Here is a 27,009-nt window from a genome sequence, read left to right as displayed (position 1 = left end):
AGTTAGTTGTTTTTCATTTTATCTGTTAGATGACGAGAGTGGGTCTGAGGAAGAAACGCTACAGTATTATTCCACTGTTGATCCAAACTATCGTTCACGCAGAAGGAAAAAACTTGACTCTCAGAATAAGAACGCACAAAGCTTTCTGTCTGTTCAGCTAAATGTGACACATGGATTAGTGTCAGTATTCACAGATGTAAAGGTGAGACACTGGGGCTGGAAAAAGTTGTTGTTTTGAGCGTGGGATCCCCTTCATGCTGTATGTACTGGTTTTGGAAGGAACAAGTGTTTATAACAGTAATTCTGTAATCTTCATACTGTTGTACTGTAACTAGACAATAATGCAACACAGTATTTTAGTGGTTCTGTTTGCATTTACTTACTCTCACGTAAAGCGAACAAGAAAATGTGTATTGGTAGCAAGCGTTGTGTTAGTTTAGACTAACTGTAGTAAACTCGGCAAGCAATCATTGTATCATTTCTATTCTTCCTTCAGCAGGATGATGGAAATGCACTGGAAGGAAAATACGGCGAATTCTGGTTTGAGTTCAACAGTGGTTCACTTTTCAGTGTGACTAAATATGAAGGCTTTGAGGACAGACACTATGTGTGCGTCCATTGTAGCAGCCTCAATTTATATCATCAAGGTAGGGTTGGGATTGAGGTGGCTTTGGGACTAAATTTGAAACAAGATAAACTTGAAGTTTTTTTAGGAGAAATGCTGTCTTTTTTTTCTTTTTTTCCCCCACGTCTGATCATGTATCATTTAGCACAGTAATGATCCTAAATGCTACAGTAATACAACTTCATGATAACTGTATTTACTTAGTTACAGTTTAGATCAAACTTTCATTGGCAACTGCTGGTCTTTAAAGATATTCTGGTCCTCTGCCAAATTAGCTGTGCAGCCTGTTCTTTATTATGAAAGTACACACTTCCTACATGTGATTGGTTATTTAATTTGAAAAGGTACATGTTACCAGTGGCTGCTGTATCTTTCCTGGTTAGCTAGTTGTTGTCAGCAGGTGAACAGTTTTAAGTTGACTATATAGTTTTTATGGTGGGTAACCCCCATGTAGTCAAACCTTTTCAGGTTTTCCCCTCAAATGTCTCTGAATCAGTGGTAGTCAAGTTAATGGATTTTCAGTGCAAGGGTTAATTACTGTGTGTTTAGCGGTTAACCTGGCACCATCTCATAAAATGGAGAGACGTATTCCTGTCTGTCCATGTAACTCATAGGATATTTCTGTCCTTTATTTCAACTTTGCCATTTTGTTGGGCAAATAAAAAAACCCTATAGTCACTTTGAGGATTTTAGCTAGAACCATGGTTTTAAATACTGGGTCACCTGTAACCTCCCCTTCACAGTTTCTGGTTGTCAGTATGCATGACTAGCTTTGGTAATGAAAATAATTTTAATGCATTAAGCATAAAAAGGATTTTTCTTAACTCTTCCTCAGTAACAACTTTGAAGCACAAGATAGCTCATTCTAAAATCTCTTTGCAGGTATGGTAGATGGGGTCGTCCCTTCCTCTGAAGTACGACTGCCCAGCACAATACGTCCCCATTGGTTAGAACCTACTATCTGTTTTTCTGAAGAAGATGGTCTTAGCAGGATCGCTTCAGATGGTGTAGGAGTGGATTGTCCAAGTATGCTGACTGTTGCAGTCAAAATCCAATCAGATAAGATAGAGAGCAATACAAAGGTTTGTGTTTTTAAATTTGTGCTTTTATAAATTATTTGAGTTACTTCAGTTTATATGGAAGCATCTAGATGTGGGGTTACAAGGATTATAGATGAAGAAACCATATATTTCTGAGCCATTCATCCTCAAACTATAACTTTCTGTTAGAATCTTTTGCGCAGCTTGTAAAATTTACGTATCAGCATAATTTACTAATTCTGCCAGTGATTCAGTTTGCTGATTGTGCCATATTTCTTTACTGAATGCGTTTCTTGGCCAGTTGACCTTTTTCTTGTTTTTCTTTGGTTGAGTTTTATTCTGGTGCCAAACCCGGGAAGAATAAAGGGTTAAAAGCTTTCTGCTCAGCTTACGAGCAGTGTCATCTAATAGGCAGCCTTTGCTTACCTATTTGGTGTGGTACTGGTAAAGGAATGGTGTGTTTGGCTTTGACAGGAGCATTCATTAGCATGGCTAAAACATGACCTCTTAGTTGGCATAGCAGTGACAAACAGGTTGGTAGAGTTATCTAGAGAAGAAGGAATCTGTGGACCAGCACAATATCGCAGGGGCTAACTTGACTCAGATTTGAACAGCGTAAGAACAAACTCCATTGGGTTGGTGGTACTGGTAATCCTGGTGAATCCCGGTATGAACAGGTAGCCTTCCTTCCTATCACCACCACAAAATTGTTTTTTCTAAATTATCCTGTTACAGAAAGTGTTAGACTTTCTTCATTTCTAGACACTTGGAGATTCTGGGAGCAGAAGGATGACTGTTTCATAATCTAGTTGTCAAATAGTTACATGTATTTCATGTAAACTCACTCATGTAACTTTCTTGTACAGGAATTTCTAGTTGCTGTTGGACTAAGAGGAGCCACCCTTCAGCACAGAGTACTGCCTTCAGGTTTAAGCTGGCATGAACAGGTTAGGTTTCTACAGTTTCCTCGACTACATCTTCCATTTCAGCCTCATTGCTTAACAACTGCTTTAAGTATCAAACTAAACCTTGATGGAAGAATCTGTGTTATGCAGTGTCTTATGTTACTCTTCCCATTCTTTCTTGTCTCTGTTTGAGACCACTGACAGACTGTAATCTCCCTCCTAAATTATTTGTGCATTCATTTGCTACAGTTTCTCTCATCATCCTAAATCTCTGCCCACAACATGTCAGATGTCAGGGAGGTTCTGGGGCTTTTGGGTTTTTTGTTTGTTTTTTTAAAAAAGTTCAAATGGAAAAATCTCAATAGTCCAACACTATCCAAGTACTTGAATAATCCTTGATGTAAAAGAACATCCTCAAACCAAAAAAATGCGCTAGTTGCAGCACTGAAAGCATTTCTGTATTTTCTCCTTCTGCTCACTTCATTCCTCAAGTCCTGTTTCTTCCTTGTCTGTTTCCTGTGTTATATCATTTGAATAGCAGTAAGGGAGCAGACGACTTTGGGAAAGTAGTAAGTAGCAGTTTACATAAATGCTTGTAATGCAAACTTCTGAATTAGAAGGGTTGTACAGATAAGTGTGGATGCAGAGGTATAGCATAGCAGACAGGGCTACAGACCCTTGATCTGGAAGCTGTGTGTAAACATGCATGAGCTAGGACATGCCATTAGCACAGTAGCAGTATAGCTCCATGTACTTACACCATACTGGATTACAGATAGTAAACCCTGACATTGAAGCTTATCTTGTTTAACCTTCAGTATGTATGGTATGCTTATTTTTTACATGCATTTTTATTGAATAACTGCATGAAGCTGAACTCAGTGCTTTGGACTCTGCTGTGACTCAGCATGGTATTCCTATGTGTTTGTGTAGCCTGCTTTAACACCATGTTGCTTATTTGTTCTGTGAATTTTTGCTCAATTAACATGGCTTGTAATGCACTTGGGAATCTTTTTTGGAGGGGGAGGGGGGAAGTAAAAAATTGGCTAAAGAGGTGGGTGGAAGAAACTATTAAAAGGATAGCAGTGTTGGTATGCCTCAGGCTTGCAATAGTTTGAGAAGAGTGTTTATAGTGTAATGTATTTGAGAGAGAACTATGACGGATATTACAGAGGAGGATAGGAGTTTATTTTATGCAATAGTAATACATGAAAAAGCAGTATATACAATGGATGTGCACATATTTCTGATTCTGAGCATATTTCCTGGCCCCCCTGCCCTAAGAAAAAGAAAGATATCTTGAAGATAACTTTAACAATGTAAAGTATTACAAGAAAAGTTGACTCTTTGGAGAAAGATAGCAAAGAAAATACACTGTAATAACTACTGCAAAAAAAGATGAATGAGACTGTATTTGGGAAAAGCTTTAAAAATGGATTGGGAGACATTATACAAGAAGCCACTTAGGCATCTGTGGATTGGTCTTTTCCGTACGTTTGAGGCTGCAATTGGGATGTATTTTATTTCCCTGTTTACATTCCATGGTTTTCTATATTCAGATACTGGGTAAGCACATTTAAATATCTGAGATTGTTCACTTCCTTTTCCTTCTACTAATCAAACATTTTGTTGCCATACCTGTTACAGATTTTCTTTTCTAATGCGTAATTGTTTATTAATTTAACAGATATTGAAATACTATAATAATATGTTTGTGATTTTTAGATTTTATATTTTTTGAATATTTCTGATGAGCCTGTTCTGGGATATAATCCTCCAGCTACAATTACAACTTTTCATGTGCATCTGTGGAGTTGTGCTCTTGATTACAGGTAAATAAAATGCAACGGTATGTCACTTGGTGGCACTGCAGCTATACATGTATTCTTTAGGAACATTTGAGTTTGCATATTGTAAAGAATATTTATTTAGGCTTGTTTGGAAAAAAATATTTAACAGAAATCCCTTAAACTGTAAGCAATTTAAAGTAGGATAAGCACTTGCCTAGGCCTGGAAAGATCTAGTTAGGTAACCTGTAAGACTTTGATTGCACTTCTAAATAGGTACAGAGTATTAATTTTTTTTTTCCTATTTGTTGTTAGGCCCTTGTTTTTGCCAGTCAGATCTCTACTTACTGTTGAAACTTTCAGCATTTCCAGCAGTGTTGCAGTAGATAAATCCTCTTCTACTCTCAGGTATAATTTAAGTGATTTTGAAACATGGAAGCTCCTCTAAAACTTGTAATACCTGTCTGCTTCTTTGACCTAGGACCCATTTGTGTTATGTAAATGGTCACACTGGTTTGCACCTTTTGAAATATACTTGGCTCATGTGTAATCCTTTTATTTTATTAGCTTAAATACTTTTTTTCTTTCAGTTGGATTGCTTTCTTAAACAACTAGCAATTCTGCAGTATTTAATTAGGTTGGAAGATGTCCTGAAATGAAATTGTGGCTATTTTGTCAATTAGTAGCACCTTAAGATTTCTTAAAGATTTGTTATTTGGAGATAGGATATTAATTAAGGAAATATTTAGTGATTACTGAACATCTCTAACTTTTTAATGATTTTTTTTTTTGCAACTTTAGATGAATATTCATTCTGTTATACCTATTCTGATTTGAAACATCTGCCAATTTGCTTCTTTCTATTGATAAAACCTTATAAATGACCTTTGAAACAAATGTGTCTGTTGCTTTATTAAAAAGAAAAACTATGAAAAAGGGAAATAAGTGTTAATTCTGTTTGCCAAAAGCATTACTTTTTATTCTAGGAAAAATCAAATATATAAATTGAAATGCAAATAAAATGTAATTAGCAATGGCAAAAATATCTTGTAGTGCTTAATTACCAATGGATTTGAAAATTATGACAGGTTAAAGTGAAGAGTTTAGGTTTAAGATATGCTAGATATATTTGTGGTTTTAATTTTTTTTTCTATACTTTTTTCTTTGATGAATTGCACAACATTTATCTAACATGTTTATTTCATCTTTTTTTAAATCTTAGGATAATTTTAGATGAAGCTGCTTTGCATCTGTCTGACAAGTGCAACACTGTTACAGTGAACCTCCATAGAGGTAAGGATGTTTTAGATGTGACTAATGAATTTCAGGGCCTAAAGAAACAAAATTACAGGCATATTCAGCATATATAAAGGTTGTTGAAGAAGAGGTCTGAGGAGATAAGGAGCAGTAAATTGAATATGAATGAATAATGCAGTGTTGATGAAAATCTTGAGTGCTCTAGTTTGGATTTGTGGATGCAGAGGTATGTCAGAGAACAGCAACTTTCAAATCCTTCATTTTCTTGTTACAGTTCCATAATGGGTATTTGAAAAAAAAAAAAGCATATTTTTAAAAATCTTGGGTTGGCATAGAATGAAATCTTTATAGAAAAGGTATCTCATTTTATGAGATATATATTCTAAATAGTTGAACTTGAAAGGTGTTATGTCACAGTGCTAGGTTCTGAAAAGAATGATACCAACTGGTTTGCGCTCATTCATGTAACAACCTTTAAGGACTGAGGAACTTCAATCAATTTTTAACAAATTAATTGGAGAAATAATAAAACCCTGTGCCCACAAATGTGTGTATTTAGCTTAGGTAAGAGATCTCTAGTGAAGGACAGAGTAAAGCTATGCTTGTTATGTTTAAAAAAGAAAGAGGGGAAATAACTTATTCGTGGTACTGAAAGATTAGTACAATGTGAAAATGTTCTCTCTCTCACTTCAACTAAAAAACTGCTAGGATGCTTAGTCACCCAACTTCTGTGTGTCTCTGTTTCTCTAACTCACACAGATGGGATGAGGATAAATACCTTAAAAGATTACACTGCACACAGATGGTGGCAGTGGGAGTGATATATTGGATTGAAAAGATTTGAGTTCTTGATTTGAGTAGCTGGAACTTGAACTCTGAAAGTAATCCTAATAAAAGAAGGAAAGGCAGTGGTATAAAAGGTTTTGATAAAAAAGATCCTTTTTTATGCTCATGCTATTTCTAATGGTTTAATAATCAAAAATACATAGTAAGGATGATATTTGTTATTAAGTCTTAATATTTTTATTTTTTTTTAATTACTCGTCTTTCAGATTATGTTCGTGTTATGGATATGGGACTGTTGGAACTAACCATTACAGCAGTAAAGTCTGATTCTGATGGGGAAAGAGTAAGTATTTAATCACAAATAGAATAAAATGTAAAATCTCCATGACAGATTGTAATTTGAAAATTACTTTATTATACTTAGAATCAAGGAAGGTTTGTCAGTTTACGTGTGTGGTTTTTTTACAGTTTACGTGTATTTTTTACAGTTACACATTTAAATTAAAAATGTAAATTTTATACATATTTACACAGTTTATGTGTATTTTTTTAAGTCCTTTTTGACTAGTTAAGTAAATTAATTTAAAAACAGCTGTGTATAGATGCTATTTTTATGGAACCGTAGGTTGAAGTGTATTCTTATCTTTTCATTGTTGTTATCTAGACTAAACCACGTTTTGAGCTGCACTGTTCCAGTGATGTAATCCATATTCGTACCTGCTCTGATTCATGTGCTGCACTAATGAATCTCATACAGTATATTGCAAGTTATGGTGATTTACATCCACCTGCTAAAACAGAGATCAAACGTGGAGTTAGCAAGCCAAAAATGAAGGTATAAAATGGCAAAATAATACCAACTTAACTTTACACTTCCTGGTAATATGTCTTTAATTCTGATATCCCCATTCTGTTTTCAAAGAATGTGAGATTTCCTGCAAAGAAATTAACAGATTACATCTGACTTAAAATATATTTGAGAGTAAAATTGCACCTTTTTTTCTGCTTTGGTTACTACTTAATATTTTAAAGTATTTTGTGCTGTTTAGCTATTGTACTTTATTCATATCTGAAGAAGGAAATTCCAGGGCATACACAAGCTCAAGTACTCTGGTGATCTAAATACCCTGAACTAACCCTGTTCTAACCTACTTTGAGTCATGTAGCTCAGAGTTTCAGCTCACTTGATTATTTATAAAGTTAAGGTGTTACTTTGTACAGTTTGAAGAGCTGTGTATCAAGCTGTTACAGCAAAATCTTATTCATCACGATATTGCAGTTGTCTTTAAGGTGTAACTATGTATAGTTCCTCTCTTACAGGTAGAGACCTTCAGCCAGCCATCTTCCCATGGACCAGTCCTCGCTGAGTCAGAGCAACAGATTTTACGGGATTTGATGAGTGATGCAATGGAGGAAATTGAGACTCAACAGACTGCTTCTGCCTTGAAGTCAGAGTCTAATGGTAAGAATCCTCTGGAGGCATAAGTACATGTAAAGTACAACTTTTCTGGAAGGAAAGTGGGATTGAACGTTTTGTGTATGTAGAGGTGCTGCAACAAGAACGGGAGCGTACCTTTGATGTCTGAAGTCTGCACACTATCAGATTCTTGCTTTTAATAACAGTAATGCAAAAGTAATTTAAGATTCTAGTCAAATACACATTACTGAGATATTGAAAACAGCAAGGAAGGAATATGACCTTGTGGGACTCTGTCAAGACCCCAAATTCTCTAGGAGTATAAGTTAGTATGGGTGTAAGTTTATATGGCATGCTGTAGTGTGGAGGAGTCAGACACCCCTGTTCTGTGTATGAAGGCAGTCCAGGGGGATGGTACAGTTCTGAGTTACAGAAAGAACTTTCAGCTATGAGGAAATCTTTCAATTAGCAGCTAGAACAAAATAATTGATTTTATCACAGGATTATGTGGCTTCTGCATCATGGCTAAAGTTAAATCCAGATTTAAATTGGCTAAGTATTTTGTACTGTAAATAGAGAATTTTACTATTTCCATGAAGTCAGGTCTTCTTGATGGTAACTAGTAACTAGTTATAATTATACTGTAATCACTTTCAATTGTACAGCAGATTAATTTTTGAAGTTTTATTTAAAGTAGGAATTGATTCAAGCAAATGCTCTTGATGTAATTGGAGTAACAAATTTTGGTTAACTATTAGGTTATTCATATTTTGTAAAGATTTTTCCACTGAAACATGTTTTTTCTTCACCTTCCTTCAACTCCCAGGAGTTTTGGATGACAGATCTCAAACTCAGGAGCCATCTTGTTCAGATCTCTTCCTGTTTCCAGATGAAAGTGGAAATGTCTCACAAGATCCAAGTCCCACTTACGCTTCATTCACGCATCACCTGATAAATGAGGCCATGGGAGATGTTCCTGCAGAAAGTGATGATTTCTGCATTCTTTTTGCACCCAAAGTTGCTGTTGCTGTAAGAAGCTTTGAGAATTACTAAAAAAATCCATATATAAACTGAATTAGAGAAAAGCCTATGTAAGACTTGGACAAATTAGACTTTATAGCTTTTTGTGATTGCTTAGTGATATTTTTATCAGTGGGCAGAGTAGCAGAAAAATAATATTTCTGTTTGAAAGGACTTCATGCATTGTTACTGTTAGGAATTAAAAGTTTTTCAAATATATATGGCTTTTCTATACCTCAGATCAGAGAACAATTACATACTTCTGAATATTACTTTAAACTATATTGTCTGTTTTCCTACATTTTAGTCCTGTTTTATCATTGCCATTTTGACTTACAATAATGGCATAGTTAGAAGAAAGTTTTAAGCAAAATACAGCATTTATCAAAATAGCAGCTTCGTACACCTTTTCTTGTAGTCTTAAGCTTTCAGTGCTTTTATGGGCATAAGATCCTTGCCAAACCTCAGAGAAAAGCTTGTGTGTCACTACACCGCTGTCTCCACTGCATTAAAAAATTTAGGAAACGATACTCAAACTCTTTGAAAACAGCTTGTGTCCATGTTTTTCATAGTATCTCTGGTTGTATTAGTCTTAACACAGAAGTAGTTCTGGATCTCTGATTAAAAGCTGTATTTGCCCAGTTATCTTTGAGCTTGTTTGTTTCCAAAAGTGCTAATACGGTAGCCTGGGCTCTTCTGTGGTTTTTCGTTTGTTTTCAACTCTTGCTTACAGTTTGGATGAGGAATTTTAAATTTTTTTTTAAACTACTTCTCAGCTTCTAGTTTATTTTTACGTCCTTTTGTCTTTAAGTTGCTTTGTAAGTATCATTCCTAAACCAAGCCTGTGTTGTATAAGCTTTAGAAGACAGCACAGAATATTTTCTTTTTTCACAGGAAAGAATTAAACATCTCAATAAAGAAAGCAGATTTCACCTTCTCAATGCTATATACTTTTTTTTTTAATTAGGAAAAAGAGGAAGAGCCAGTAATAAAAATAATGGTTGATGATGCAATTATCATAAAGGAAAATCATTTCAGCCAACCTATTAAAAAAACAGACACAAGCAAAGCTCCCCTTCATTTTCCTGTTCCTCTGGTACGCTATGTTGTAAAGGAAATCTCTCTTATTTGGCATCTTTATGGTGGAAGGGATTTTGGGACTGCACCACCAACATCTCCAGCTAAAAGTTTCGTGTAAGTGTTTGATGTAATTCTGTAGATCAGAACATTTAAAAATACTTAATTTTCCTTTGATTTGAGGTTAATCTCATTATTCAATCTCAAGTCTCCCTTGATTGATTCTTTACTCCCTCCTCACAAGGAATCAATCATAGAATGGTTTGGGTCAGAAGGGACCTTAAAGATCATCTAGAATATTCTTACACAGTTTAGCTCTGCACACCAGAGTGTGTTTTTCCTTTGTTTTAACCTGGACAAGCTGGGTTTGGTTTTGGTGGGATGGAGGAGTGGGTTTACTTTTAAGGATTATATTAGAAGTTAAATTTTCCTGAAGAGATTGGGGTTTGAGGAGCATAAGAGGCTATTGCTATGGTAGCTGGAGTCTGGTTTTCAGGATGTCATGTAAGCTAAAGAGTAGTACTATCACAGACAAAATTAAGGAAATGTTTTATGAATGTTAATTTGGTCAGAAGCATATACCTAGCATTCTGCTTAAGCATGCATTACTTAACCAAATACTTTTTGTTCAACAGTAACATGACTTCCAGCATTTTTTGGTATGCTCTAGTATTTTTCTCTTGTAACCGTTAAAATACTAGTAAGTTATATCCAGTGAAACATACATGCTTTTAGTGTTACATTAACAGCGAGATAGCTTTAAATTTAATCTGTGAAAGTGTTTTTTTGGTTTTGGGTTGTTTTTTTTTTTTTATTTCCCCAGAAGTCCCCATAGTTCTCCTTCTCATACACCAACGAGGCATGGACGGAGTACAGCATGTGGGGGAAGAGGAAGAAACCCAGACTTCCTAATGGAAATACAGTTAAGCAAGGTAAGTGACAGAAAACAGCTTCGGCCATGACCGTCTGTGTATGAATATCTTTACATGTTATATCTGTTTGATAACAGCTCTCCATTAGAGTTTGGTAGGATTTCTTCCATTACTATAAACATCAAAGCAATTGCTTTGAAGGTGATGAATTTAGAATTTGTTTAACAAATGTTGTTCTAGCATAGTTTTGTTTACTTGCTGAATAAACATATTTCTAAAGATGAAAGATATTATAATATTCTTAAAGTTTGTATTTATTATAACCTGTTTTACAACTACTGTTCTGTTCTTCTGTCTTCAGTTCTAGTCTGAGTTGATACATCTATTATGAAATGAAATGTTCTAGCAAAATAACTGGGATGTAGATTTGTTGAGACACTCAGTGTGTCAGTTGATGATAACTGGATATTAAATAACATCTAGTTATATGGCAATATCATTCCTGTATTTCCCCTAACATATTTAGCACCCTTCAGGCATAGGTATGTTACTGTTGTTTTTAAGCCTGTGTTTAGCTTTAACATAGAAACTAGATGCTTGATTCTGGCACTGTGAAGAATACTGGCAAGAAGTTAACCATATTTCATATTAAATGGATCAATAACAAAACCTTTTTAAAATAAAGTTTTCTCAAACATTTCTGTAAACATGAAAGGTATTACATAAAACTAAATGCCTCTTACAGTCTACATATGTTTCTAGAGCTCATCTCATTAGCACTTCAAAATTGCCAGAAATGTTTGATACTTATTTTAGCCTTTCCTAGAAAAACCATGACATTGCAATAAAAAAGAAAGCATTTAATATTCCACATGGAAAACTTCATATGTAGATGTATAGCAGTCTCTCTTAATTTGCAGATATCTAACGAGTTGGTGTTAGTACTGAGGCATAGTTTTTTTTTTCCCCGCTGCTTGTACCCTTTACTTGGTACAAGGCTTAATAATAATAACAATAATAATAACAACGTTTAAACAAGAAGTTAAGGAGAAAAGAAGAGTGCCAAAAACTTAAAGTTTTTGACCAATGTTTGTGATAGACATCTATCATAACATAGATGATAGACATTATCTTCAACACTTAAAATGTTCGTTGTATCCCATGTATCTTGAGTATAGGGCACTTTTACGGTGTTTCTTAACATACTAGTATGTGGCCAGCAGAGGCCACTGTTCTGATCGCTATGTGTGCTCTGCTTCCTTACAGTGCAGGCAAGGATGCTGTGGAGGTTATTTAGACAGGGAATGATTTGTAGGTAACCACAGGTTTTTGAAAATGAGAACTACATCAAGAGATAAAGAAAATGAGAGAATTCAGAATTCTTTAGAATTTAAGAAAGGTTATGGATTAGAATTTATATGAAGTAAAGTGAGTAAAGAAAAAGAAAACTGAGACTGGAAAAATCCACTTGAGAAGTCTCTTGGTAGGGAAGAAACCTTATTTTCCTAAGCATAGAAGGTGCAGGATTCAAGAACTGCAAGGTTGCCCACTACAGACTTCAATGTTATGTAAGAAAGAGGTCAGGATTGAGAGGAAGAAGCAGAGTTGATATCAAAATGAAAGGCAAAACTTGTTCTTTGTCTCACTGACTCTTTGTTTTGGCTCTAATTTGCATCCTAACATATGAACATGTCACAACTGGGAATTGGAAGATTTCTACTGCTAGATGTGCAAAAATCTGAATAGTTTTCAGAAATCCTAATACTATTGCTGTAAATTTAAAATAGTAGACAGCTTGTAAAGTTCTTGTGTGGGGTGAGGTTTTTTGGGTGGTTTTTTTGTTAAAGGCTGTTTTTCACTGAAGCTGATTTATTCTGGTTTTCTTTCCTTTTTAAAAGGTGAAATTCCAGCATGAGGTATACCCTCCAGGTGGTGCAGAAGGTGAATCCAGTCTGTTGGAGCAGCCAGTGTCACGGCAGGTTTTTATTGTTCAAGACCTGGAGATTAGAGATCGCTTAGCTACATCACAGATGAATAAATTTCTCTATCTCTACTGCAGTAAGGAGATGCCCAGAAAAGCACATTCAAACATGGTACAGTTATGGAATGTGTTAATTCATTATAATTATAGTGGTTAGGCTATCATTGAGGATTGTATACATTTCTTAATCTTATAGAAGAAGGAACATGAGGTCAGGGAACACAAATAATATAACTTGTTGGTAGTTATTTGCTTGGCTACTTGTGGATATTAAAACTAATTTAAAAGTTTGAATATTAGATGTCAGGTATTATTAATGTTTTTGAGATACTGTCAGTATAAAAACAGTAGATGTGCAGGACTACTTGGTAGCTTTCACATTTTGGTTTTGAACAAACATCTGTATGAGTATGATTAGAGTTTTCACTATACATTCAGAATTGTAGTTTTATGATATTCTCTAGTCTTACTGGTTCTGTAAAGGATTTGTGAATTTGGTTTTGGGGGTTTTCTTATTTTAATTGTCTTTTATAGCATCCATAGTAAGTTAGTTATTCAATACTAGCTTTGTAATTGGTAAGTGGAATCAGATTAGTACAGAGGTTTTGCAGTAAATGTTCTTCCTAGCTAGTGTACTGAGATTTAATAATTGTGAATGTTACTACTTTTATTTATCTTGTTGCTTTTTTTCAGTTAACAGTTAAAGCATTACATGTCCGTCCAGAGTCTGGCAGATCCCCCCAGGAATGTTGTTTACGTGTTTCACTAATGCCGCTTCGCCTCAACATTGACCAGGTTGGTTGTGCCAATACAAAAAAAAATATTTATTTTATGATACTGTTTTTTTTACCAGATGCTTGTAACTATCATACACATTTTATGGGGTTGTTTTCTTGGTTTGATACCTTTTTCATTTATGATCAATCACATACCTTTGGATCTCTGCTGCACTGTTTATATCCATATTAGAACTTGCCTTCTGCTGTAGCTATTACAGACTAGCCTTTTTTTTTAATTTAAAAACTAAGAATATCTATAGACCTGGCCATTTACTCAGTTGAACCAGTTTACCAACCAAGACTTCTGATGATCTCAAATATTTTGAAATAATGGCTTTTAAAAAGCATATACTTATTCTTGAATGATTTTGCTTTGTTTGTACATGAAGTGGCTTTGGTGTTTTTAATTGAAAAAGGTTAATCGTAATTCAGAAGCTGTTCACAACATTTTAGTCAAGGGCACTTGACACTTGAGGACTGCTTCTATATTCTAGAGGCTATAAACTGCAGTGGCATGAAGAACAGAAATGGGAGAAATTGTTTTACTTTCTTTAGTAAGCCTTTGTGCAAAGTATTTTTCATATACTCGAGAAACAGTTGGGATTTTTTTCTACACCAGTAAGGAAGCTAATATGTTTGTGCATTCAAATTTAAAGTGCAGTTATTACTCTTTAAGGCCTTTCTTGCTTAATTTATCATCTGCAGAGAGATGTGTTGGTTGTTTGTTGGTTTTTTTTCCCCAAGAGCACGATCAAGAGTTCCATACCTACATTCTGTTTCCCTCAACACATTAGAGACCAGGTTTTCATTTTACTGTTAGAAAAATTGAACTCTGTATAGTTTGTAGTAATTTCATACAGAAAAATAGTATGGAAATACTGCCCATCTAGTGAGGAAATATGTTTCCTCTTGATTACTTTTCTAAGTCTTTTATCTTTTGTCCCATAAAAAAAATTTCACCTTTACAGCTTCTGCAAAATTAACCACGGCTTTCTTGGAAGCATAGGGCTGCATGCAGTCATGTTAGAAATTCATGTTATTCTACTTAAGCTGTCTGCTTAGCAGTTAGAAACAAAAAAGAAAAAGTCCAGATGTCATTAATGGTAGGATGAACAAGGCACCGATGTGATGCATCTATCAAAAAAAGAAAATGGGATGTAATAACTTCAAGACGTTAACAGGACATTAATAGCAGAGATATAAATGACTTTTAATGAAGCAGTGGTGAGATCTGATCTGGAATAATTTGTCTGACATTAGCACTATTAGAGATGAATATAAACTATACATGAATACCCTTTTATTGAAAATTAGAGAAAGGTTTAGAACCATTAAAACACTTGGGTTCTGGAACAGTGTCCAAATTGAGAGTATAGATGATGAAAACAACCCTACAGTTTTATGACGGAGCTAGATAGATTATGAAATCATATTGTATGTAGCAGGGGGCAATGACCAAGGGGGTCTTTCTAGTTTCTGTCCTAGATTTCTGTGTGGCTTCTGCACGTGTTAAAAGGATCAATAAGAAGAAATGTGTTTTAATTCATATTCCTATGGAAATAAAGAACTGGAATAGTAGATAACATCTTTTAGAGAATTGGGTATTTTTCTTTTTAACCTGATTGTGGTTTATTTTTGACATTAGGATGCCTTGTTTTTCCTGAAGGATTTTTTCACTAGCCTCTCTACAGAAGTAGAACTTTTAGTTGCTCCAGATCCTGAAGGTATAATTTTGAAAAACCTAATATGAAAGTGCTTCTTCTTTCTCCTTTAATGTGTGTACATGTCTATAAATATGCATGTGAATCTCGTGTGAGTAAAAGAACTTACGTTAGAACTTTGGGTATTTTAGTTGTACATTTTATAAATGCCAACAAAGGTCTTCAACACCTGAGATCTCCATTGTATAAAAGGTTTCACCAAAATTTGAACATATTTAATAAGAACTTTAATAAGAAAAAACTGAAGACTATGTATGTAGTATTAGGAGTTATTAGTTAAAACAAATATATTATTCAATACCTGTTGCATAAAAGAGTATGTCTAATAGCTTGAAGTTGTTTAACCCATAGAGAAAGGAACAGAATTCAAGATGATAAATAAGCAGTACAATGTATGTATATGGTTAAAACGGTACTTTTGATCAACTGCACCATCTGATGCAAACCCCAGTATATATTGAAAAGCATATTTCCTCTATTAGCTATATTTGTGAGTTTGTTAGCAGCTATATTGTACGTATTTCTGTTGAGACGTTATACTGAAATGCATAGGTAATAAAGTACTCTGCAATACTGCTGTTAAAACTAGATTATTTATGTTGATGCATAAACCTGAACTTAAGCTTCGTGTAATAATTTCTATTGATAACTAAGTTACTATCTTACTAAGAGAATCTAAATACTGTCCTGTTAGTAATTCCTATTGATAAGCATTAGAGCTTACTGAGGACACAGTAATTGTACAAGCACAATCTTTTTGTAATCCCTGTGAAAAATATGAGTCAGTTTACTGTGTATAACTTCTTATCTTAGTTAAAAAGTCTCCTGGTACTGAAGTTACGTGTAGCTTGCCCAGGCACGTCAGCAGCCTTAAGGACCCAAGTCCAGTAATTTCTTTCTCATCACACAAGCAAGCAAATGAAAATGGTAGCATTGATTCTATGGATGTGGTTAATGGAGATGATTATCATTTCTCACAAGAAGCGACATCATACAGTGATCAGCCAGTATTTTTCAGGTAACCTTTCGTTACAAAATTTCCAGTGACAACAGCTGTTCTGAATGTTTTAAAGTGTGATGATACGCTATTCAGATCTTATGACAAAGTGTATTTTTTTGTTACTAATTGTGGAAATCAAATATATTTGTTTCTATCATGGGAAGGTAACTAAAGATTTTTTTTTTTTAATTTTTGCACACTACTCTGCACAAGAAAATAATTAAAGCCCTGCCATGTACAGAACCAGTAATTAGATGTTTTACAAATAAATAAAAAGAGCAGTCTTTGTACTCTTACCTCTAACAATATAATTTCGATCTAATATAACCAGAGATGAGAGTACATAAAGGAAAAGGATATCATGGAGAGGTATGAGATATATCACAAGAGAAACTCTCATGTAGTCCTGTCTGGGAAGAATTGCAACTTGTTACGGGTTTTTGTGTATTCAGATCATAAGTGCCTCTAACAGATCTGTGCTTTGGTTAGCAGTGCAGAGCCAAATTATGAGAGAGTGACTGTGGTTCTGTTTCATCATATACATCACGAACAGAATTTTTTAATAAGTTCCAGCTGCAAGGCTAAATTTTGCCCACAGAACCATCATTAGCCATGCTTTTTTTTTTTCTTTGTGTAACTGAAGTTCATGATATGAAAAGTTGAGAGAAGATGTTCACCTGCAGGATTAGTAGCACTTTTGCAGGACTGTTATATTTATTATAAATGCTAACCTTGAATAGATGTTGGTAAACCAAGAAAAGCTGAATTTGCCACTGTATTTTGTACACTTATTCTCAAGTACTAACATGAGCCACAGGATTTATGGTTTACAGAAAAGGGTATGGCATCCTATTCCAGGAGGGTGGGAAACCATGAGTTTCTTTTTGGGAGGATAATGTTATTTCCTTTTTATGTTTCTCACTGTAAAATTTCCTTTGTATATCCCAGAGAATTTCGTTTTACATCAGAAGTTCCAATACGGCTTGATTACCACGGCAAACATGTATCAATGGATCAGGTTTGTGTATAATGCTGATGCTGTAGAATAAAGAATTGATGTTGTTTGTCTTGGGTTTTTTTCCCCCTTTGAGATAGGGTATATTTTTATGCTCCTTACACATGACTGATGTGATCTTGAGAAATGTAGAACAATTTTTTTTTTTTTCCCTTAGTTTCAGTAAAGCTTAACCTTGTTTCACTCTTAATTTGAAAACTAGGGGGTGAATCCCTCAGGTGTGATTAACTCCGAATGAGACTTGAAATTCACATTTATGAACTCAGTGACTGTCTGGAAATCTTTCTGCACAGCTGTGGTGCCCTTCAAAGGATGATACCACTATCCGATGCCAGAATTGTGCATTTTATTTTCTTCCTCATTAATGCCAGAATAAAGTTTTGTCATTTTTCTCTCCTTGTTTCCTTCCCATGCAGTCTAGTAATGTGTGGGCTTCAGCGGCAGTGACAAAATCTAATGCAGGTTAAAAAAATGCTTATAGTTCTTTTTAAAATAAGTACTAAATTTTTAAAATTTATCATACTGAGTTTACAGAACAGACATCAAAAAGATCCTGTTTGCACAACCAGATTTGGACTCTCATGGCAAATCAGTAAGAAAATATGGACAAGTACAAGCAACAACTTCTTGAATTTAAACTGCTGCCAAAGAAATCAAAACATGAAATAGCAACCTTAGAATGCCTGGAACACACTAATGCCAGACCTATGTTTACATAACTTGTTGTGTCTTAAAATTTCTGAAGAAGCCCTCTTGTCCAGATGTTTTTCTTGGAGCAGCTGATTAAGCCAGATTCCAAGTTTTCATGTAACATAATTCATAGCACTGTAATGAGTAATATTTGGGAGACTGGGGAAGAACCAGTTTAGACAGAAATACCTGCAATAAGAGTTGAGATGATTAAATTATTTCTTACCTGCAGATTGTACAGGATGAGTAAACGTGTGATAACAAAATATTTTACTTACAGGGCACACTAGCTGGGATTCTTATTGGGCTTGCTCAGTTAAACTGCTCGGAATTAAAGCTGAAGAGACTTTGTTACAGACATGGGTAAGTTTACTGAATTGTAAATAAACATTGGTATTGCCAATTGAACAAGTTTATGATGAATAACTGAACGTAGCAAGCAAAAAGCAAATTCTCTGATAAGATGGACTTCTAAAGTCCAAGACACTTTTTGACTTTACAGATATTTCTTGGTTCTAGTTTTTGTCAAATATATAGTGTTTAAGAAGAATATCTATTTTTGGGACAGTATTTAGTATATGTGCTAGTCTTGGTGCTAAACTCTTTTTTAGTTGTATGTTTACTTCCTGTTGAACTGGATGTGATTATGCAGCCCTGAACTTCGGTTTTATGAAGCGCATACATGTGAAATGCTTGGGTTGGCCAACAGCTATTGTTGTGTACTTCAATGAATAATGCATTTCTTATTTAAGAATTGTATGGTTTTTTTAAAAAAATAATAATTATATTTACTTTAGTTTATTAGGTGTGGATAAATTGTTCTCCTATGCCATCAGTGAGTGGCTTAATGATATAAAGAAAAACCAGCTACCAGGAATTTTGGGAGGAGTAGGGCCTATGCATTCATTAGTGCAGTTAGGTAAGTTAATTCTTATTTCTATTCAGACACATATGGCAGTTGTTTTAAAGTAACAAAACCCAACCAAAAAAACCCTACAAACAGTATGGACACTTTTTCTCCCTTCCTCTCAAGGCATTCTGCTTATCTAAGAGAACTTTCTAACTGTGGTGTTCTGTCTCACGTTTAGTTCAAGGTCTGAAAGATTTGGTGTGGTTGCCAATAGAGCAGTACCGAAAGGATGGCCGTATTGTAAGAGGCTTTCAAAGAGGAGCAGCTTCTTTTGGTACTTCCACTGCAATGGCAGCACTGGAGCTAACAAACAGAATGGTTCAGACTATACAGGTATAGTGTATTACTTCTGGAGTTAGTGTTGCTAGTAAGTGCTCTATATTAAGCTAATAATGCTATATATTTAAGGTTGGGAGCATGTCTTAAAAAAAAGCAGCTGTATAAATAGGAAAGCAGAGACTGGGCAAAGCTTGCAGCAATCTGTGAGGTGAGAACTATGGCATCAAATGCAACGGTTAGAAAACTGTGTTAAAATATTGCTGAATTCCTAAGCTATTCCATGTTTCTTAATGTCTTTAATGTATTACAGTGTACAGTTTAATACTAAAATACTCAGCTGCACTAAAAAATCACTGATATTGAGAAAGATGAATTCTTCGCTCATGTGTTTTTTCCAGTGAGAGATTCTTAACTTTCTTAAAAATGGCAGCTTATCTGTCCTTATTTTAAAAAAAACAAACCAACCAAACAACAAAACCAACCAAACAAAAAAGAATGCCTCAAAAACAATACTAATTGTGTTGATATACATGTTAACTTTCTGATTTAACCCTAAAGTAATCTTGGACTAAAGTGTTAATAAATTTATGTTCCTTAATGTAGAATACATAATGAAAATACGATTTTACCACCTACTTTTGCAAAAATTGTGTATGTGCCTAAGCTTGAACATATGTAGTAAAAAAACAGTGGTATTATTCACGAGTAGAATTATGTGATGCTTATGTGTTTGTAAGGAAAACATACCGTTGATCAAATGTTTCAGTTTTCATCTTGAGCTTTTTGTGTGGATGCCTTTGAAGGAATGGCAATTGGGGGGGGGGGGGGGGGAAAGCCCTACCAAAACCTACAACATTTTGTTCTTTCATTATGGAACTTCATGTATAGTAACAGCTGCGCCCATTCAAGAAGTTCTTGTACAAAACCTTAGTCTGATGTAAATGAGTATTAATTGTGGGATTAGAATTCTTTTATTTTGATTATGTCATCCTGTTAGTAGTTTAAATTTGTGATTGGATGCTGTAAGATTTCTTATATACTTTGCATTTGCTCCTGATCTTCAGGCAGCTGCAGAAACTGCATATGACATGGTGTCACCAGGGCCTACTTTTATTGAAGCAAAAAAGATCAAACGATTCTCTCGGCATCGTTTAGCTCATCAGCCAGTAGATCTACGGGAAGGTGTAGCCAAAGCATACAGTGTAGTAAAAGAGGTGAGTGCAAAAGCAATTGTCATTAACCAAACTTAAGAATTATTTCCTAAGACAGCAAATAAAATAGCAGATGTTAGTTTATGCTGACCAAATGAAGAAGGGGGTTTAAGTTTTGAACAAGATTGTCGTCATCAGTAATCTTAAACCAACAGAAACATTGAATGGAAAAAATCAGAGAAGCAGAAGTAAACTAAGATGTTACGCAGATAAGTGTGAATATGACTTCAGTGTTCTACAGTTGTGAGGATTTACAGTTATTCTGAGATGTGTAAACCTGATTTCCTGCCCTGCATTGGCTGTCCTTCCCTTCCCACCACCCCCAGTTACTCTTAATTCTGAGGTTGTTAGAGTTTAAGCATAATACTGGATTTGAAACAAGTGAAAGCTCTCTTTACTATGACAGTGTATTAAAAATTAGAATACTGACCTGTTTTTATTGTACTTTTTGTATTGTACTTTCAGTTAGTTGCACCTGATATTGTCTCTAGGAAGTTAGGTCTCATGCGGGGAGTTCTCAGTGAATTCTGTCGCATTTGAATAGCTTGCAGTACTCCGCAGCTTCTTCCCTTACGCGCAGGAAGTGCCACCAGAAGTTCTATGAAATATTTTCATCTGTAAGTTCATAGTAGTGTTATTTTAAGTCTCATTAGAAGAACTGAATCATGTTTGTATCAATATAGTCGTACTACAGTTATAATACAAATCACAAAGATGACAAATGCTGAGCAGTTTAAGTTTCCCTTAAAATTAGGAGAGGTTGCTTTTTCAGTGTAACTCATTTCTGTTAATTTCTCGAAGGGGATTACGGACACAGCCCAAACCATCTATGAGACTGCTGCTCGTGAGCATGAAAACAGAGGAGTAACTGGAGCAGTAGGAGGAGTCCTTCGCCAAATTCCACCAACTGTGGTGAAACCTTTCATTGTTGCAACAGAGGCAACCTCAAATGTTCTAGGTGGAATGAGAAACCAAATCAGGCCAGATGTGCGTCAGGAAGAGTCTCAGAAGTGGCGCCTTGGGGAGGATTGAGATTATAAATCTGGCTCAGCAGACAGGTAGCAAGGCTGGAAATGCAGAAGGTTGTCCTGTTGGCAGCTTTAGATGGAGCTCACTTTGTCTTGTCATGCTCATCTCAGGAACAAATGAGGTTTTCAACTATTACTAGCAAAACATCCAACCAAAAATATTTATGAAGTGAAAAGCAAATTGGTACTTGCTTATACTGTATGTTACCAATACATTTGGTAGATAGTGCCAAACATAGTGAAGCATGCGCTGCCAACTCAGAGACATGCTTGCTCTATTCCATTTACCATATTTTTCTTGGTAGGTTTAATATCTGAAGCAGTAACCTGTATGGTGAAACTAAGTATGCTTTAAAAAATGAAGTATACTGTAAAGATGTTTTCTGAGCATAGTCAAAGAACTGTCTCCAATAAAGGGCTCTGTAGATGCTCTTCACTGACTAAGGGATAAAAGCTTTCATTTTGGACATGAGACATGAAGGCTATGTAATATGGAAGCAAATATGATAATATTGTTTAGTGGTCATAAGCATCGCTTTCAGCGTGGTAATTCCAGCAAGGGCAAGCTTGATAACCATTCAGCATTTAGATTCAGTGTTGATAGATCCATGAACAGGATTTGTTCCTAAATATTAAATACCTACTTTTGTGGGTCTTTGAAGAACCTGAATGTTGCAGAAATGTTCTGTTGTGTTGCACTTTAAAGGATATGGCCTGTATATTATGCTTTTTTTATAGTGTGAATAAAATGTAATGTGCATTATCCTTTATGTCGTTTAGAAGCTTACACAAATTATTGAAAAGAGCATCATTTGATGATGATCCTACAGAAAAGTGTCTTAAATTTATTTAAATTACTCATTATATATAAAAATACTTTTATCTTCTGTTACACTAATTACAGTGATAAAAATAACTATTCTTCAGGAAAACAGCAGTTATATGTTATTGTGGCCAACACTTCTTTGTAAGAATGAGAACTCATAAGTAAGGTAAAAACAAATGATTTCATAATTTCATAGTTAAAATTCTATATAGACTTTATTATAATAATTGCTTTTATTTAAAGTTCATATTGTTGCAGAGTTGCTGCTCTCACAAGATATTTTTAATTTAAATTGTGCATCGTCAGTTATTTGACAATGAGTATTCGTCATTTACTTTGAACTGGGGATGGGTGAGATGATTTAAAAAAAAAAGACAACAAAACCTCAAAATTCAAAGTTGGTACTGACATTATTTACAGTTTAATGTGTGGCCATGGTCTCCCCAAAAGCTTATTAAGCAACTGACATTGCGCCATTTCTGGGCAGTTAAAAGGCTTGGCACTAGTTGTGCAAGAATAAACCTTTTTCTTTGTATTAGCAAAAACTGGAGGATAAAAAGTAAAGACTATTCTGAATAGAAAAATACTTTTTTTGAATTTCAACAACTTAACGCTTTGGATGACTAGCCAGAACATAAGTTTGCTGTAGTCCTGTGCGTGTCATAAGTGGAAATCCTCCAAATACGCTAGGTGGAAAATCTCCACTGAAAGAGGGATACCAGATGCTATTGATCAGACGTCAGTCTCTAAGGGTGATGAGGAAGTAGTTTCCCTCTCTTTTATTTAATATCTGCCACTAGCAAAAACTTTGCTATGGGCCTTACTGGACAAATAGAAGTGTATTAAGGAAAATAGTTACTGCTTGTTCATCCTGATACTATACTAGATATTCCTGAACACCAAAGAATCTGGCTGGAGGGTAAATGATTTGAAAATGTCCCCTCTGCTGGGAAGACTGCAGTCTGCTTTATTATTTTTCATAAAGCAGAACTCTAGTTACAAACACATTCTTGCATTGGGTGACAGGTGGTATTACAAAGTTTTGTTTTTATTCACTGGAATCATCTCTGTTGTGGTATGCTTTGAAGACCTGGTTATTTCAGTTAAACGACTTGCTGTAAGCAAGAGGTCAAATGAGGAGGACAAATACTTGCAGATTTAATGACATGAAATATTGTCTGATGTAAAAATACTTGCTGCAGTTCACACTTCTGTCCAGTAATTAGAGAGTTCTGCTTTAGTGAGAGCTCAAAGCTTGAGCGTTTTGCACAGGAATGAGTTCCATGTTTGCAATTTGGCACCTCCTGAATGCCTTCTCAAGAAGTGGTGATGAGTCAATGCAAGTAAGTAGCAATGCATCATTTTCATTTGCAATTACCGTACTGTGTCATTTCGGCTGGTCCAGTTAATTGGCGTATACTGTAATAGTATAAATCTACATATTTTCTTCCTTTTTGACATTGCTGGAAAGGAGCAGTGGCATTTCGGTGTTCATTTCATTTTGAATTCTGTCATGATCTGATTGTACTGCAATGCAATTAGAATATATTTTTATATGAGGGCATGCTGTCAAGGTAAAACATTTTTATAGTGTCTCATTGTCAGCAATACAGATTGTACAAATTTATTAAACTTCACTTTTCACTATGTAAACCCTTGCATTTACTGCTTGCACTTTATTGAGCCTTTTCAGTGAAATTGATTTAAATTTTTTTCCAACATTTTATTTTTACAAGCAGTTTCTTAATTCTTGGATGTATATTCTGCACTGTTTTTTGAGTTGTAACATGATCTTGCAGTGTTTGAAATCTTTAAAAAAAAGAAAAAAAACCAAACCCAACAGAACTCACCAAACTAGTCTTCACATTTGGACCTTGTTTTCAAAATGTGTCTTGTATGGAGCAGCTTCTGCTTTAAATCAAAAAGTATATATCGAGTATGAGAAGGGGTTCATCAGATGCTCTGATCAATACTGTAAGAGTTTTCAAGCACTTAAAAAAAATACACTAAATGAGATTTGACTGGACGTATTTCCTGGAAATGGAAGCCTATGGATACATTACTGTGTTCTTTGTTAGCACATGGAGATTTGCAAATCACTGTTGTACTTGAATTTTCCACTGAAATCCGTTGCTACAGATAGTAGCACTTTTCATATTTGTAGTGGGTATAAAGTGGCATAGTCCATGCTTGATGTTCAAATTCCCTAATGTTGAACTGACTAACAACTACTGCTACTACTATTACTTAGTCTGATACTGTCCTGATAGAACTGTCATACTGGGTCTTCTTAAGCATCCTGGCACTTCAAATAATACATTGATGAGTGTCTGGGAAGTACCTGAAAAAAGGCAGACATCTTTTGAAAAAAGAAAGAAAAGCCGTGCTTCAAGAGAATCTTAGCAGTGACTGAGAGCAACAGATCATCACATCCATGCAAAGGCAGCTTCCACTTTCTTTCCAATATCTGTTGACAGTTGCTAAACAGCGCAGCTTTTTAGCAACGCAGTGTACCCCGTGCACGTTTGCCTAATAAGCATTAGGTTAGTCACCAGGGAGTTCGTGTGTTCTTAAGCGATGTGTCTGGTTTTATTTTCTCATTAAGTGGTTGATTGTGAACATCCGTTGCTTGCTTTCATTTACAGCTGCTTAACTGAGTTGCCAAGAATTGTTTCTTAATAAACCAAAAAGCTATTAAATGGTGATGAACAAGAAACTGTTACTGAACATGATACATATACCTGCAAATGTGATACTGATTTACTTTAAATACTGAAATGTATGCATTTTGTAAAATGGTGAAATCCAAGAATCTGTTTAGAGTAGTTAAATACTTCTAAATCTTTTAAATATCCTAAATCTCACAGCATTATAGACATTGTCAGAAAAGGTGTGGGTGTTTATGTCAGTTTGGACTCCTAGTGTGTACAGTTCTCTCAGTCTCCAGGCCTCATGATTTAAGCTTCTGACAACTGTTTTAAGTTGCTCTACATGCTGTGAATCTTGTTTACAATTAAAAAATTAGATACTACAAATTAAGTACATAAATACAAATCATGCATTTGTACAGGATTTCTTAATAGTCAGGTAGCTCAGACAGAAACAGCAATTTGTCTATATGTTTGTGTATATTTTTTACATTTTTGCATTTATAGTAGTTTTGTGGTATTGTTTGTATATAGTTTGCTAGTGTAAAGAATATACTCCCATGAAATAGATACCACTGTTGAAGGGAATTGACTATTTCAACTTGAGTTACTTTGCTTAAAGTTTTTTGTCCCCTCAGTATGTCTCTCAGAATTATTTTTGACCATAATTTATATGGCACCAAAAGTGTATATTTTAGCTTATTAAAATGCTGAAAGGCCTGAGTACAAATAGGTTGTCCTGTTAAATATGTTTAATGAAAAAAAAATTTGTAACAATACATCAATAAATATCTTAATTTGTTCCTTGAGTTGGTTTTCTCTACCTATGAATATAACTAATATAGAAAACGGTCTCCCAGAATAACAGAGTTAACTCTTAAAGATTTTTACCTGCCTGCTATACAGCTGTGCCTTAAAAATGTAAAAAAGTTTTATACTGAAAAAAACTTTAAAATTGCACAGAGGTCAAAAACTAGGAAATAAATTAACCTGGCTGATGAAACTTTAACCCATCTCTGTTGTCCATCAACAAAGCTCTCTTTAACTGTATGATCACATACTGTCCTTCCCCTAGGCCCATGGCCACATGTAGTTACTGAGGATGTATTTGTTACCTCCACGGTCAGTGGAGATTTTAAAGCTTTATTGGCTTCCAAACCCTGTGAAGAATTCAGAATAATGAATTCCTTTCAGGTTGGTTGTATGATGCCCACTTCACAGGTATTTGCAAGCATCTGAAGAGATCTTAGAATGCTGACTACTGGCTAGTATTAAATACTGTGGTAGTGCCAGATCTCTGAATAATGAGTCCTACGACAGGTGTAAATAATATTCTACTGTATTGTAATGTTCTTATAGCTTAGGGGAAAAAAAAAAAAAGGAACTGGATGACTGAAAAACTGTTCTGTCAAACAGTAACCCTTCATTTAAGAAGGAAGCTGACTCCCACCATGTGCATGCAGTTCCTTCTCCCCCTTTTTAAAGAAAGACCTTGTGGATTAACTTCCATTTTTTTTTTTTATTTGAAAGTTCTTAATTTTTTTTCTTTATTTAAGGAAGTTCTGTGTAAGCAGAATGAGTGAGTGAGGGTTTTTTTTCTTTGCAAGCAAGGTGGACAAGTTTCTTCTCAACTTTTCTGAACATTGCTCATAGAAGTGATCAAGGATATTTGAACAAATGCTGTGCTGAGGTGAAATGTGGACCACAGAGGGTAAACGAGGAGCAGCTTAGAATTACTCGCTGATCATCCCAGGAAAGTATGAAAAAATAGAGAAATTTATTTCCCTTATTCCCAGTGCTTTGTTTCATAGATCTAAAATAATAAAGTTGCAAACTTCTCTGGTTTGCAGTCTGTGCTTCCCTGGATTTCTGAGTTATCTGTCACTTGTAAGAAAACAATTGTATAAAAACTACTAGTAAGTGTTTGTGGTTATCTGAATTTAAGTCTGCTGTAATTAAAGCTTGTATCTGCATGGCCAGAATACCAGGCTTCCTTTTGTTCAGATGAGCCCCAGGGAGATGATACAGGATGGCACAAGCTGGAATTGCGACCCAAGGAAAGTGTCAAGTTCTATTTTTCTTTGCAATACTAAAGTGTACCAAGGACACTCCCGATGTCTCCACGTTAGTTGCAG

At 35.0% G+C, this 27,009-nt stretch overlaps 1 protein-coding gene across 6 annotated transcripts in view; it reads left to right on the top strand.

The window, feature by feature from the left end:
• The window catches only part of ATG2B (autophagy related 2B), a 50,085-nt gene extending 24,402 nt beyond the window's left edge, over positions 1–25,683 (top strand). For 2 of the 6 annotated variants that reach the window (XM_074868728.1, XM_074868729.1), the window contains exons 20-42: positions 30–202; positions 497–647; positions 1,508–1,707; positions 2,532–2,612; positions 4,296–4,402; positions 4,673–4,765; positions 5,580–5,650; positions 6,667–6,743; positions 7,065–7,235; positions 7,721–7,862; positions 8,644–8,846; positions 9,805–10,031; positions 10,741–10,846; positions 12,685–12,879; positions 13,461–13,562; positions 15,192–15,270; positions 16,081–16,285; positions 17,216–17,285; positions 18,253–18,335; positions 18,770–18,891; positions 19,061–19,215; positions 20,226–20,375; positions 21,174–25,683. In XM_074868728.1, coding sequence (XP_074724829.1) covers positions 30–202; positions 497–647; positions 1,508–1,707; positions 2,532–2,612; positions 4,296–4,402; positions 4,673–4,765; positions 5,580–5,650; positions 6,667–6,743; positions 7,065–7,235; positions 7,721–7,862; positions 8,644–8,846; positions 9,805–10,031; positions 10,741–10,846; positions 12,685–12,879; positions 13,461–13,562; positions 15,192–15,270; positions 16,081–16,285; positions 17,216–17,285; positions 18,253–18,335; positions 18,770–18,891; positions 19,061–19,215; positions 20,226–20,375; positions 21,174–21,404 — 3,194 coding nt within the window. In that variant the 3' untranslated portion in view covers positions 21,405–25,683. Of the gene's footprint in view, positions 1–29; positions 203–496; positions 648–1,507; positions 1,708–2,531; positions 2,613–4,295; positions 4,403–4,672; positions 4,766–5,579; positions 5,651–6,666; positions 6,744–7,064; positions 7,236–7,720; positions 7,863–8,643; positions 8,847–9,804; positions 10,032–10,737; positions 10,847–12,684; positions 12,880–13,460; positions 13,563–15,191; positions 15,271–16,080; positions 16,286–17,215; positions 17,286–18,252; positions 18,336–18,769; positions 18,892–19,060; positions 19,216–20,225; positions 20,376–21,173 lie in introns of those variants that run through there. The other 4 variants (XM_074868726.1, XM_074868727.1, XM_074868730.1 and 1 more) reach the window with 3 other exon arrangements.
• Positions 25,684–27,009: the final 1,326 nt, after the last annotated feature.

Source organism: Strix uralensis, chromosome 4 (genome assembly GCF_047716275.1).
Source record: "Strix uralensis isolate ZFMK-TIS-50842 chromosome 4, bStrUra1, whole genome shotgun sequence".
NCBI classification, from domain to species: domain Eukaryota; kingdom Metazoa; phylum Chordata; class Aves; order Strigiformes; family Strigidae; genus Strix; species Strix uralensis.
The sequence above is the reverse complement of the archived record's forward strand: the minus strand, read 5'-3'. Positions and strand labels throughout refer to the sequence as shown.